Source organism: Pipistrellus hanaki, assembly GCF_964339955.1.
Source record: "Pipistrellus hanaki genome assembly, chromosome: 20".
NCBI lineage: Eukaryota > Metazoa > Chordata > Mammalia > Chiroptera > Vespertilionidae > Pipistrellus > Pipistrellus hanaki.
In genome coordinates this window covers 428,644-441,505 of record NC_140522.1, presented here as the reverse complement: position 1 = coordinate 441,505, position 12,862 = coordinate 428,644, and the positions used below count along the sequence as shown (strand labels likewise).

The following is a 12,862-nucleotide window of genomic DNA, read 5'->3' as shown; positions in this document are numbered from 1 at the left end:
GCCGCTCGTAAAACTCAGCCGTGACGGTCGATCCCCCAGAGCTCCCAGCTCCCACCACTGCATGGTCCGGCCACAGCTGCCTCACACGCACACCACACACCACACACACACCACACACACACACACACACACACACACACACACATACACCACACACACCCCTCTCTCTCTCTCACACACACACACACCACACATACACACACACACCACACACACACCACACATACACGCACACACACCACACACACACACACACACACACACACACCACATACTACTCACACACACACACACACACCACACATACACACACACACACACACACACACCACACTCACACACACACCACACACACACCACACACACCACACATACACACACACACACACACACACACCACACTCACACACACACCACACACACACACACACACACCACACACACCACACACACATACCGCACTCACACACACACACACACACACACACACACACACAGCCCCAGCGAGAGCACTGGCCCGGAGGGGCCTGTGATTGATTCCCGAGAGGAAAAGAAAGGAGAGAGAGAGAGAGAGAGAGAGAGAGAGAGAGAGAGAGAGAGAGAGAAACATCCGTGGGGGGAGAGAAGCATGGATCGGCTGCCTCCTGCACGCCCCCCTACTGGGGATCGAGCCCGCAACCCGGGCCTGTGCTCTTGACCGGAATCGAACCCGGGACCCTTCAGTCTCCGGGCTGACGCTCTACCCACTGAGCCACACCAGCCAGGGCAGGTTCTCCGTCTTTACCTTCCTCACCGTCCCAGCGGCCTGGCCTACTCCTGTCCCCCTCTCGGCCTCCGACCTCCTCCCCCTTCACTCTGTCTCAGCGCCCGCCTTTCATCCGTGTCCCCGTGTGTGTGCATGCCGTGTGGACGCATGTGAGCGGGCGTGGGACCGCAGGACTCTGGTGGGCACCTCGAGCTCACGGCCCGGCCCCCCCACCCCGATCGCCCCCCTGAGCGGGACCCCAGGCGCTGTGGTCCTGGGACAGCGTCCCCGTGCCCGGAGGCAGCCCTCACCCTGGGAGCCGGGAGTGGGGAGGGTGGGGCGCCCTGCAGGGTGGGCCCCCAGCCCCTTCCCCTCCCCTGTGGGTGCTGTGCTGAGCGTGGGGACTTTGAAAACCATCGGGGCCGTTTCGGGCCGACGGGTGTGTCGGTTCTGATCCGATGCAGCCGGTCAGGGCTGGCCCCGGGCCCCAGGAGGGCGGCCGGTGGCACAGGCTGTGGTCTCTGCAGACGGCGGCAGCCTGGGGGGCCTCCCTGTCCTCCCTCCCAGCTCCCCCAGGGGCGAGAGATGTCCCATGGGTTTCCCCGGTCTGCCAGACCACCCCCATGTCTCAGCCCTGATTGCTTTTTTTATATATATATAAAGTATATATATAATTAGAGGCCTGATCCACAAAAATTCATGCAAGAATGGGCCTTCCTCTCCCTGGCTGCTGGCACTGCCTTCTGATGCCCAGAGGCCCCCCCAGCCGCTCAGCGCCTGTGTATGCAAATGCACCCGCCATCTTTGCTGGGTTGATTTGCATACTCGCTCCTGATTGGCTGGTGGGTGTCGCAGCGGCATTGTCTATTAGCATATTACTCTCTTATTCGTGTAGATTTTTTTATTGATTTCAGAGCGAAAGGGAGAGGATGTGTGTGGGCTGGGACCGAGCCCTCCCCTGGGGACGGAGCCCACAGCCCCTGGGCAGGTGCCCCGAACCGGGAGTCAAACCCCTGGCGCTCTGTCCACTGAGCCACACCAGCCGGGGCTCAGCCCTGGCTTCCAGGCACCTCTGCTCGGGGCTCATGGGTCCAGCGAAGGCCTGGGGCGGGGAGGGGAGGGGGCCCTGCGACCCCGATGCCCCCGACACCCCCGCCCTCCCTCCCTCCCTCCCTCTCTCCCTCCCCCCCCCAGCCCTGACCACCCGCCGCCTCCTCCCTCCAGCTCCGGAGCTCCTTCAACAAGGCCTTCAGCATCAAGAAGGGCCCCAAGTCCGTGTCCTCCTACTCGGACATCGAGGAGATGGCCACCCCCGACTCCTCAGCCCCCTCGTCGCCGAAGCTGCCGCACGGGGCCCCCGAGGCCGCCTCGCCCTCCGCCAAGTCCTCGGCCTCGTCCTCGGCCGGCGGCGAGGGCCCCGAGGGCCCCGGGCCCGCCCCGCACGCCCGGCTGCTGCTGGCCGGCGAGGAGGAGGAGCCCGAGAAGAAGGAGGTGTCGGAGCTGCGCTCGGAGCTGTGGGAGAAGGAGATGAAGCTGACGGACATCCGCCTGGAGGCGCTCAACTCCGCCCACCAGCTGGACCAGCTGCGGGAGACCATGCACAACATGCAGGTCCGGGGGCGCGGGGGGCGGGGGCCGGGGACTCCCCCTTCCGTCCGTCCATCCGGCCCTGACCCCGGCTGTCCGTCGATGTCTGTCCGGCCCCGACCCTGTCCTCCGTCTGTCTGTACGTCCGTCCCTCCGCCTGGCCCCGACCCCGTCCGTCTGTCCGTCCGCCCGGCCCTGACCCCGTCCGTCTGTCCATCCATCCACCCCGGCCCCGACCCCGTTCGTCTGTCCGTCTGTCCGTCCGCCCGGCCCGACCCCGTCCATCTGTCCATCCATCCACCCCGGCCCCGACCCCGTTCGTCTGTCCGTCCGCCCGGCCCGACCCCGTCCGTGTGTCCGTCCGGCCATCCGCCCGGCCCTGACCCCAGCCCGACCCCGTCTCGGCCGCAGCTGGAGGTGGACCTGCTCAAGGCGGAGAACGACCGGCTGAAGGTGGCGCCCGGCCCCGCGGGCCCCCCACCCGGGCAGGCCCCCGGCCCGTCCGCCCTCTCGTCCCCGCGCCGCGCGCTGGGCCTGGCGCTGGCCCCGTCCTTTGGCCCGAGCCCCGCCGACACAGGTACGGCCCCACCCGCAGGCCGCCTGCACCCCGACACGCAGGGCCGTCCCCGGAGGGGGTGTCCCCCACACCGCAGGCCGCCTGCACCCTGACACGCAGGGCCGTCCCCGGAGGGGGGGGTGCCCCACCCGCAGGCCGCCTGCACCCTGACACGCAGGGCCGTCCCCGGAGGGGGGGGTGCCCCACCCGCAGGCCGCCTGCACCCTGACACGCAGGGCCGTCCCCGGAGGGGGGGTGCCCCACCCGCAGGCCGCCTGCACCCGGACACACAGGGCCTCGCTGCTGTTTGGGGGGTCCCCTTCCTCTCTGCGGTGCTTCCAGAGTTAGGGGAGCTCGGCCGGGGGGGGCTCAGGAGTGGGTGTCAACCTGTGAACAGGAGGTCAGGGTTCGATTCCCGGCCTGGGCACAGGCCCGGGGTGTGGGCTCCCTCCCCAGTGGGGGGCGTGCAGGAGGCAGCTGATCGATAAATAAGAGTTGGGTGGGAGGGCGGGCTGGGCGGCTCGGCAGAGCCTGGGGGTGCCCCTGGGGGGGTGCCCGGGGCCCGGCTCAGCGCCCCTCGCCCGCAGACCTGTCCCCGATGGACGGCATCAGCACGTGCGGGCCCAGGGAGGAGGCCGCGCTGCGGGTGGTGGTGCGGATGCCCCAGCTGCACATCATCCGAGGGGTGAGCGCGTCCTTCCCGGGAAAACGGGGCCCCCCGCCCCCCAAACCAGCGCGTCCTGTTCCCCCAAACCAGCGCGTCCTGTTCCCCCAAACCAGCACGTCCCGCCCCACAAACCAGCGCGTCCCGCCCCCCAAACCAGCGCGTCCCGCCCCCCCAAACCAGCGCGTCCCGCCCCCCAAACCAGCGCGTCCCGCCCCCCAAACCAGAGCGTCCCGCCCCCCAAACCAGAGCGTCCCGCCCCCCCAAACCAGCACGTCCCGCCCCCCCAAACCAGCGCGTCCCGCCCCCCAAACCAGCGCGTCCCGCCCCCCAAACCAGAGAGTCCCGCCCCCCAACCAGCGCGTCCCGCCCCCCAAACCAGCGCGTCCCGCCCCCCAAACCAGAGCGTCCCGCCCCCCCAAACCAGCACGTCCCGCCCCCCCAAACCAGCGCGTCCCGCCCCCCAAACCAGAGCGTCCCGCCCCCCCAAACCAGCCCGTCCCGCCCCCCCAAACCAGCACGTCCCGCCCCCACAAACAGAGCGTCCCGCCCCCCCAAACCAGCGCGTCCCGCCCCCCAAACCAGCGCGTCCCGCCCCCCAAACCAGAGCGTCCCGCCCCCCAAACCAGAGCGTCCCGCCCCCCCAAACCAGCACGTCCCGCCCCCCCAAACCAGCGCGTCCCGCCCCCCAAACCAGCGCGTCCCGCCCCCCAAACCAGAGAGTCCCGCCCCCCAACCAGCGCGTCCCGCCCCCCAAACCAGAGCGTCCCGCCCCCCCACACCAGCCCGTCCCGCCCCCCAAACCAGAGAGTCCCGCCCCCCAACCAGCGCGTCCCGCCCCCGAGGACGGTGCGGGGGACCCCCCTCCCCGGGCCCCTCCCGGGCTCACGGCCCCCCTCGGCCCCCAGGACCTGAAGCAGCAGGAGTTCTTCCTCGGCTGCAGCAAGGTGAGCGGCCAGGCCGACTGGAAGGCGCTGGACGAGGCCGTCTGCCAGGTGTTCCAGGTGCGGCCCGTGCTGGGGGGTCCTGGGGGGCCGGTGCTGGGGGGCTGGGGGGCCCGTGCTGGGGGGTCCTGGGGGGCCGGTGCTGGGGGGCTGGGGGGCCCGTGCTGGGGGGCTGGGGGACCTGTGCTGGGAGGCCGGTCCTGGGGGGCTGGTGCTGGGGGGCCGGTGCTGGGGGGCTGGGGGGTCCTGGGGGGCCGGTGCTGGGGGGCTGGGGGGCCCGTGCTGGGGGGCTGGGGGACCTGTGCTGGGAGGCCGGTCCTGGGGGGCCCGTGCTGGGAGGCCGGTCCTGGGGGGCTGGTCCTGGGGGGCCGGTGCTGGGGCGGGGGTCCTGGGGGCCAGGCTCCCCCTGGGAGAGGCCAAGTGGGAGCCCCGCCCTCCCCACCCCACTCCGTCTCCTCGTGTCCCCTCCGCCTTTCCCGTGTCTGTCTGTCTGTCTGTCTGTCTCACCCTGCTGCCCCCTCCCCTCCCCCCTCCGCCGTTCCCATGTCCCATGTCCCGTGCTCGGACGTGTCCGTCCGTCTGTCTGACCGCCCCCCTCCCCCCCCAGGACTACATCGCCACGATGGACCCCGGCTCCACGCTGGGGCTCAGCACCGAGTCCGTCCAGGGCTACAGCCTCAGCCACGTGAGGCGGGTGCTGGGCGCCGAGCCCCCCGAGCAGCCGCCCTGCCGCCGCGGCGTCACCAACATCGCCGTGGCCCTCAAAGGTGGGCGGGGCGGGGACTCACCCACCGGGAGGGAGGGGGGGCGGGGGAGACGCTCAGGGTGCGGAGGGGGGCGCCCCGGGCGGGACGGGGGCGGGGGCGGGGGCGGGGTGGGGCGGACGCTCAGGGTGCAGAGGGAGACGCTCAGGGTGCAGAGGGAGACGCTCAGGGTGCAGAGGGAGACGCTCAGGGTGCAGAGGGGGGCACCCCGGGCGGGGCGGGGCGGGGGCAGGGTGGGGCGGACGCTCAGGGCTCAGAGGGAGCCGCCCCGGGCGGGACGGGGGCGGCAGGGCGGGCGGCAGGGCGGGGGGCCGGGGGAGACGCTCAGGGTGCAGAGGGAGACGCTCAGGGTGCAGAGGGGGGCACCCCGGGCGGGCGCTCACCCCCTCCCCGCGGGGCCCCAGGTCTGAAGGAGAAGAGCGTGGACAGCCTGGTGTTCGAGACGCTCATCCCCAAGCCCATGATGCAGCACTACGTGGGGCTGCTGCTCAAGCACCGGCGCCTGGTGCTCTCCGGCCCCAGCGGCACCGGCAAGACCTACCTGGCCCACCGGCTGGCCGAGTACCTGGTGGAGCGCTCGGGGCGCGAGGCCACCGAGGGCGTGGTCAGCTCCTTCAACATGCACCAGCTGTCCTGCAAGGTGCCGGCCCGTCCCCCCTCCCCTCTGCCCCCTCCCCTCTGCCCCCTCCCCCTCCCCTTTAACCCCTTCCCTCTGCCCCTTCCACATGCACCAGCTGTCCTGCAAGGTGCCCGCCCCGTCCCCCTCCCCTCTGCCCCCTCCCCCTCCCCTTTAACCCCCTCCCCCATCCCTTTCCCCTTCCCTCTGCCCCTTCCACATGCACCAGCTGTCCTGCAAGGTGCCTGTCTTCCTGCCCTCTCCCCCATCCCCTCTGCCCCCTGTCCCTCCCCTCTGTCCCCCTCCCCCTTCCCTCTGCCCCTTCAACATGCACCAGCTGTCCTGCAAGGTGCCCCCTGCCCCGACCCCCTCCCTTCTGCCCCCTCCCCCTCCCACCCCCCTTCCCCTTCCCTCTGGGACCTTCCTCATGCACCAGCTGTCCTGCAAGGTGCCTACCCCGTTCCCCCTCCTCCATCCCCTCCCTCTCCCCTCCGCCCCCTCCCCCTTTCCCTCTGACCCCCGCCCTCTGACCCCCGCCCTCTGCCGCAGCAGGACCTGCAGCTCTATCTGTCCAACCTGGCCAACCAGATCGACCGGGACACGGGGGTGGGGGACGTGCCCCTGGTGATCCTGCTGGACGACCTGAGCGAGGCCGGCTCCCTCAGCGAGCTGGTCAACGGGGCGCTCACCTGCAAGTACCACAAGTGGTGAGCGGGGGGCGGGGGGCGGGGGGCGAGGATGGGGGGTGGGGGGGACACGGGGGGGGGCGGACCGCTGTGCCTCTCCCGCACGGCCCCACGCCTCCCGCACACCCTCCCCCGCTCTCCCCCGCAGCCCCTACATCATCGGGACCACGAACCAGCCCGTGAAGATGACCCCCAACCACGGCCTCCACCTGAGCTTCCGGTGGGTGAGCGGCCGCGGCCGCGCCCGGTTCCCGCCTGGATCCCCCCCCCTGGACGGGGCCGAGAGCCTCAGAGCCGCCGCCCGGCTGGGGAGAGAGGCACAGGGTGGACGGGGGCCCTGGGGGAGCAGATGTGTCCATGCCCGGTTCCCCCCTGGACGGGGCCGAGAGCCTCAGAGCCGCCGCCCGGCTGGGGAGAGAGGCACAGGGTGGACGGGGGCCCTGGGGGAGCAGATGTGTCCATGCCCGGTTCCCCCCGGGCCGGGCCGGGAGCCTCAGAGCCGCCGCCCGGCTGGGAGGGAGACACAGGGCGGACGGGGGCCCTGGGGGAGCAGATGTGTCCATGCCCGGTTCCCCCCGGGCCGGGCCGGGAGCCTCAGAGCCGCCGCCCGGCTGGGGAGAGAGGCACAGGGCGGACGGGGGCCCTGGGGGAGCAGATGTGTCCATGCCCGGTTCCCCCCGGGCCGGGCCGAGAGCCTCAGAGCCGCCGCCCGGCTGGGGAGAGAGGCACAGGGTGGACGGGGGCCCTGGGGGAGCAGATGTGTCCATGCCCGGTTCCCCCCGGGCCGGGCCGAGAGCCTCAGAGCCACCCGCCCGGCTGGGAGGGAGACACAGGGTGGACGGGGGCCCTGGGGGAGCAGATGTGTCCATGCCCGGTTCCCCCCGGGCCGGGCCGAGAGCCTCAGAGCCGCCGCCGGCTGGGGAGAGAGGCACAGGGTGGACGGGGGCCCTGGGGGAGCAGATGTGTCCATGCCCGGTTCCCCCCGGGCCGGGCCGGGAGCCTCAGAGCCACCCGCCCGGCTGGGAGGGAGACACAGGGCGGACGGGGGCCCTGGGGGAGGGGGGAGGGGGCGGGGTCTCAAAATTCAGGCCACCGTCCACACACCCTTCCGAACACCGGCTGGGCCGGCTGTCCGAGGAGGGTCCCGGGTCCGGGAACCCGCTCTGCCTGCCCGTGACCCCTGCCCCGAGGCCAGCCGACCCCCCTGTGACCCGAGAAGACCCGGGAGGGCGTTCGTTCGAAGGAGGGCGGGGGTCAGGGGTCGGAGGTCGGCCCGTGACCCCTGCCCTGTGGCCATCCGACCCCCCTGTGACCCGAGAAGACCCGGGAGGGCGTTCGTAGGAGGGCCGGGCCGGCGGGGGTCTGGGGTCAGGGGTCGGAGGTCGGAGGTCGGCCCCGTGGCCCGCTGACCCACAGCCCCCCCCCCCAGGATGCTGACCTTCTCCAACAACGTGGAGCCGGCCAACGGCTTCCTGGCGCGCTACCTGCGGCGGAAGCTGCTGGAGTCGGACAGCGACGTGAACGCGAACCGCGAGGAGCTGCTGCGGGTGCTGGACTGGGTGCCCAAGCTCTGGTACCACCTGCACACCTTCCTGGAGCAGCACAGCACCTCCGACTTCCTCATCGGGCCCTGCTTCTTCCTGTCCTGCCCGGTCGGCATCGAGGACTTCCGCGCCTGGTTCATCGACCTGTGGAACAACTCCATCATCCCCTACCTGCAGGAGGGCGCCAAGGACGGCGCCAAGGTGAGCCGGCCGCCCTCTGCCCGCGGCCCTTGCCTGCTCAGCCGAGCTGCCCAGAGCAGCCCGCTTCCTTTCTCTTCTCTTCTTCTTTTTTTTTTTTTTTAAATATATTTTTTATTGATTTTTTACAGAGAGGAAGGGAGAGAGATAGAAAGCTAGAAACATCGATGAGAGAGAAACATCGACCAGCTGCCTCCTGCACACCTTCGATTGGGGGTGTGCCCACAACCAATGTACATGCCCTTGACCGGAATCGAACCTGGGACCTTTCAGTCCGCAGGCCGACGCTCTATCCACTGAGCCACACCGGTTTCGGCATCTTCCCTTCTTTTCTTACATATACAGGTGTTGATGATCTCTGAACCCATCATAATCTGGCCACTCCGTGTAGATCCTATAGAATAAATCCTATAGAATAAAAGGCTAATATGCAAATTGTCCCCTGGACCAGCAGGCAGGCCAGCCAGCCAACCGCCCATGTCCCCTCCCCCTGGCCAGGCTGGCCGGACCCTACCCATGCATGGATTCATGCACCGGTCCATGATTCTCTCTCATCAAGGATGTTTCTCTCTCCCTCCCTCCCTCCTTGAAATCAATATATATATGTTAGAGACCTCTGATAACACACACATACACACACACACACACACACACACACACACACACTGAGTGGCCAGATTATTATGAGGTCAGAGAGCATCATCATCTGGCCACTCAGAAAGTATATACATTTATTGATGTCAGAGAGGAAGGGAGAGGGAACTATAAAAACATCCATAACGAGAGAGCATTGCGGATCGGCTGCCTCCTGCACGCCCCACGCTGGGGATCCAGCCCACAACCTGGGCCTGTGCCCTCCTGGTTCCTAGGTCGACGCTCAGCCCCTGAGCCGCACCGGCCGGGCAAAGTCCAAATAAGAACGTGAAGGCTTTTATTACTGAAGCACCAGAGAGTCCTATTGGGAAGTACAGTAGTTGCGGGCCCTAAGGTCTGCAGGTGTCCGGTCAGGATGCCCTCTGCCGGTGTGTCCCCTGAAGGTTTTACCCGTTCACCCCCGGCTGGGAAACGCGGAGAAAATTCCACGGGATCCAACCTCGGGGTCTGCATCCGGGGCAGCTCCTGGCTCCGCCGGGAGACCGAGTGGCTTCAGCTCCGATCCCGGGGTCCCTCTGCCCTCCCCCTCACCGCCCCCCCCTCCTCCCAGGTCCACGGGCAGAAGGCAGCCTGGGAGGACCCGGTGGAGTGGGTGCGAGACACGCTGCCCTGGCCCTCGGCCCAGCAGGACCAGTCCAAGCTGTACCACCTGCCGCCGCCCACCGTGGGCCCCCACAGCCTGGCCTCGCCCCCCGAGGACCGGACCGGCAAGGACTGCACCCCGAGCTCCCTGGAGTCCGACCCCCTGGTGAGTGGGGGCCGTCCCCGGAGATCAGGGCGAGAGAGAGAGAGAGAGAGAGAGAGAGAGAGAGAGAGAGAGAGAGAGGGAGAGAGAGAGAGAGGGAGCTTTGCAGGGTGGACACCGTCCCGCCTTCCCCAAGGGCAGAGCCCGGGGAGCGACAGGGTGGGCGGAGGTGGGGGGGAGGGCGGGGCCTGGGGGGGACCATGGGGTGGGGAAGGACCTGAGCCTGCACCCTGGCTCGAACCCTGACCCAGAATCAAACTGGCGACGCTTCGGTGCACGGGTCCTTGGGCGTGTGCCCGGACCGGGATTCGAACCGTGACCTCCTGGTTCATTGGTCGACGCCAGGGCCATGTGGAGACTTTTCAGGCCCCTTTTTGGGGGGATCTGGTGTCCCCCCATCACGACCCCCCTCTCTGCCCCCCCCCCCCCCGCAGATGGCCATGCTGCTCAAGCTGCAGGAGGCCGCCAACTACATCGAGTCCCCGGACCGAGAGACCATCCTGGACCCCAACCTCCAGGCCACACTCTGAGGGTCCCGGGGGCCCTGCCCCCCCGGACGGACGGACGGACGGACGCACGGCGGGACCCGGACGGACGCCGGCCTCGGCTCCGGGCTCACCCCGCCCTCCTCCCCTCCCCCAGGGCAGGAGGGGGTGCGGAGGCCCGGCGAGGCGGAGGGGGTTCCCCGGTGCTGCACTTTGAGAACCTCCGGGCGAGGGCCAGCGGGTGGCGCCGCGGGACCAGGGTCACCCCTCTCCCTCCGCCGGCCTCGTCCGGTGGGACTTCGGGGGAGAGACGGCGCTCACCCGCTCTTCTCCCGTCGTTTCCCGGCTCCGTGACGGGCTCCCGGGCACGCCGGGGTCCTCGCCGGTTCTCGGAGTGTCTCCGAGGAGGACTGTCCCCCCCCCCCCCTGCGGACCCATCGCCACTGCCAAGGCCCCCCACCCGCACCCCCTCCCTCCGAGACCGGGCCGGAGCCCAGAAAAAGCAGCATGTGGTTTAAGGAGAAAACAATGCGTACGTCGATCTGTAAAAGGTTAAAAAACAAAACAAAACAAAAAAACCCCGGAAAAGATGAAGCCGGAGAGAGGACGCGGGCGGAGAGAGGACGCGAGCGCGGTGACATCACAGCCCTCGGAGACTGCCCGCCCGCCGCCCCATCGCCACACGCACACCACACACGAGCACCAATAAACCCTCCGTTTTTGTTTTTAGTTCGGGTTTTGTTTCTGTCCCTCCTCCTCCTCCCCCTCTCCAGCCCCTCCCGTGGCCTATTTATTTGTATTTTCCTTGTCTCCTTTTGGTTTGCTGGCTGTGGTTTTTTTGGGTTTTTTTTTCCCCATTGGCTCGCGGGTTCGAGGGGACGCTCCGCTCCGGCAGCTTCTCCAGGGGCTGGTTCCGCGTCTCCGGATTCTCCAGATTCTCGAGGACGTGACTCGCTGTCGGTGTGGACTCCAGGACACCGGGACACCGAACCGGTGCCGCTGTCCGGCAGCCGGCCGGCCCCTCCGCTCTGTCCCTGCGGCGGGCGCTCTGCCTGGCCGAGGCCGCGCCCTTCGCCGGGCCCCTTCGCTTTGGGGCCGGTGAGCGCTCACAGGACCGGACGTCCAGGCGATGCTCCCGCAGAGGGACCCGCCCTGGGCCGCCCCCGCCCTGAGGCCGGGCTGGCCATCCCCTTCCTTCGTGCAATGAGCCCTCGCCAAGCTGTTTGAACCGAGGACGAGACTCGGGCCCTGGCGGCCGCGGTCGGGAGGAACGTGGACTCCGTGGCATGCACATCCCCTCCGCACTGGACCTCGGGGGTCAGCACTGGACCGGAGCCCAGGGACCAGAGCCAGCCAGGAGGCCGCCGTGGGCGCTGTGCACCAGGCCGTGTGGGCAGGAGGCCCCGGACCCGTAACCAGGGGCCTGGGGGGCCCGGGGAGGCCAACCCATCGGGGCTCCGGCCAGGAAACTACGAAGAGCCGGACCCAGGTGCTCGCTCTTCCCGTGCGCACACATACGACCACCGTCTAGGAATCCGCAGTCACACTGCCCCCCATCCCGCCCCCCCCCCCCCCCCCCCCCCCCCCCCCGCCGAGGGGTGGGTGCGCCCCGATCTTCACCTCGGAATATTCTCATCTCGGTCCACGCGCTCCTGCTGCCCGAGCCCAGGTGCTGCGAGGGGGGCCGGCCGGCCGGGGTGCTCCCTGGGGGAGACTCGCTGCCAAGACACCCCAGGAGACCCCCGACCCGCTCGGCTGTGGCCGGACGGGGCTGCTGGGCCGAGGCCGGTGCTGACGGCCGGCGTGGCTGCCTTAAGGCCCCTGCTGCGTGGCCTCGGAGGCCCCAGAAGATCTCACCGTCCGGAAGGCAGGGAAGACCAGGCCGGCCTCCGTGGGACCGAGGCCGCCACCTCTGGTCGCCATCCCCGCCCCAGCCCGGTGGCCGGGCGCCGACTGGAGGCGCCACTTCTGTCCGGGGGCGGGCGGGACCCCTCACTCCATCTCCTGGTGCTGCCCAGCCAGTGCCTTCCGCCGGGGCTGTCGCTGGTGCCGGGAGCATCGGGCAGAGAGGACCCGTCCCCTGCTCCAGCTGCCTCAGCACCGGCCACGGAGGGACCCCAGTCTCCTTAGCAACCAAGGGGACCACCGTGCGGCTCATCCTCTGGATCCTCAGCCCAAGGGGGCGCGCCCGAGGCCGCTTGTGTCCCACCTTCTCGTCTCTGTTCCTGGGGGGCGCCCCCGGGCCCCCCCAATCTCCGCTGGCCGCTGCCTTTGGCCAGGTCTCCACCACGCCCCCCGGAGAGTCTGCACCCAGGCTCCTCACCTCCGGGGGGCGGCCATCCCCTTGAGACGGCCGTGCAGCCTCCGCCTGGTGCTATGACCCCCAGGACGCTCACCCCGGGGTCCCCGGAGCCCCCCGCACTGTCCACGCCCCTGCTTCTCGGTGGAGACGGCTGGGACCCCCCCAAGAACAAACAGACGCGGGGCGGGGTCCCTCCACTGAATTCTCTCTCTCTCTCACACACATACACACACCCTCCAGGCCTTCAGATCAGCCCCCCCATCCCCCGTCCCCCCAGACTGGCATCTGTGCGCCCCCCTCCTCCAGCACCCCGGCTCCCATCCTCACCAAAGCTGGCTCGCAGACCACATGGCTCCATCCCCACCCCGCCCC

General features: G+C 69.4%; 1 protein-coding gene across 2 annotated transcripts in view; it reads left to right on the top strand.

Annotated features, from left to right (window-relative positions):
* The window catches only part of NAV1 (neuron navigator 1), a 43,605-nt gene extending 32,690 nt beyond the window's left edge, over positions 1–10,915 (top strand). For both annotated transcript variants that reach the window (XM_084868546.1, XM_084868545.1), the window contains 11 exons: positions 1,970–2,356; positions 2,744–2,909; positions 3,476–3,573; positions 4,461–4,556; positions 5,104–5,263; positions 5,665–5,900; positions 6,429–6,583; positions 6,711–6,782; positions 7,992–8,307; positions 9,509–9,706; positions 10,138–10,915. In XM_084868546.1, the coding sequence (XP_084724672.1) occupies positions 1,970–2,356; positions 2,744–2,909; positions 3,476–3,573; positions 4,461–4,556; positions 5,104–5,263; positions 5,665–5,900; positions 6,429–6,583; positions 6,711–6,782; positions 7,992–8,307; positions 9,509–9,706; positions 10,138–10,233 (1,980 nt within the window). In that variant the 3' untranslated portion in view covers positions 10,234–10,915. The remainder of the gene's footprint in view (positions 1–1,969; positions 2,357–2,743; positions 2,910–3,475; positions 3,574–4,460; positions 4,557–5,103; positions 5,264–5,664; positions 5,901–6,428; positions 6,584–6,710; positions 6,783–7,991; positions 8,308–9,508; positions 9,707–10,137) is intronic.
* The last annotated feature ends 1,947 nt before the right edge of the window (positions 10,916–12,862 follow it).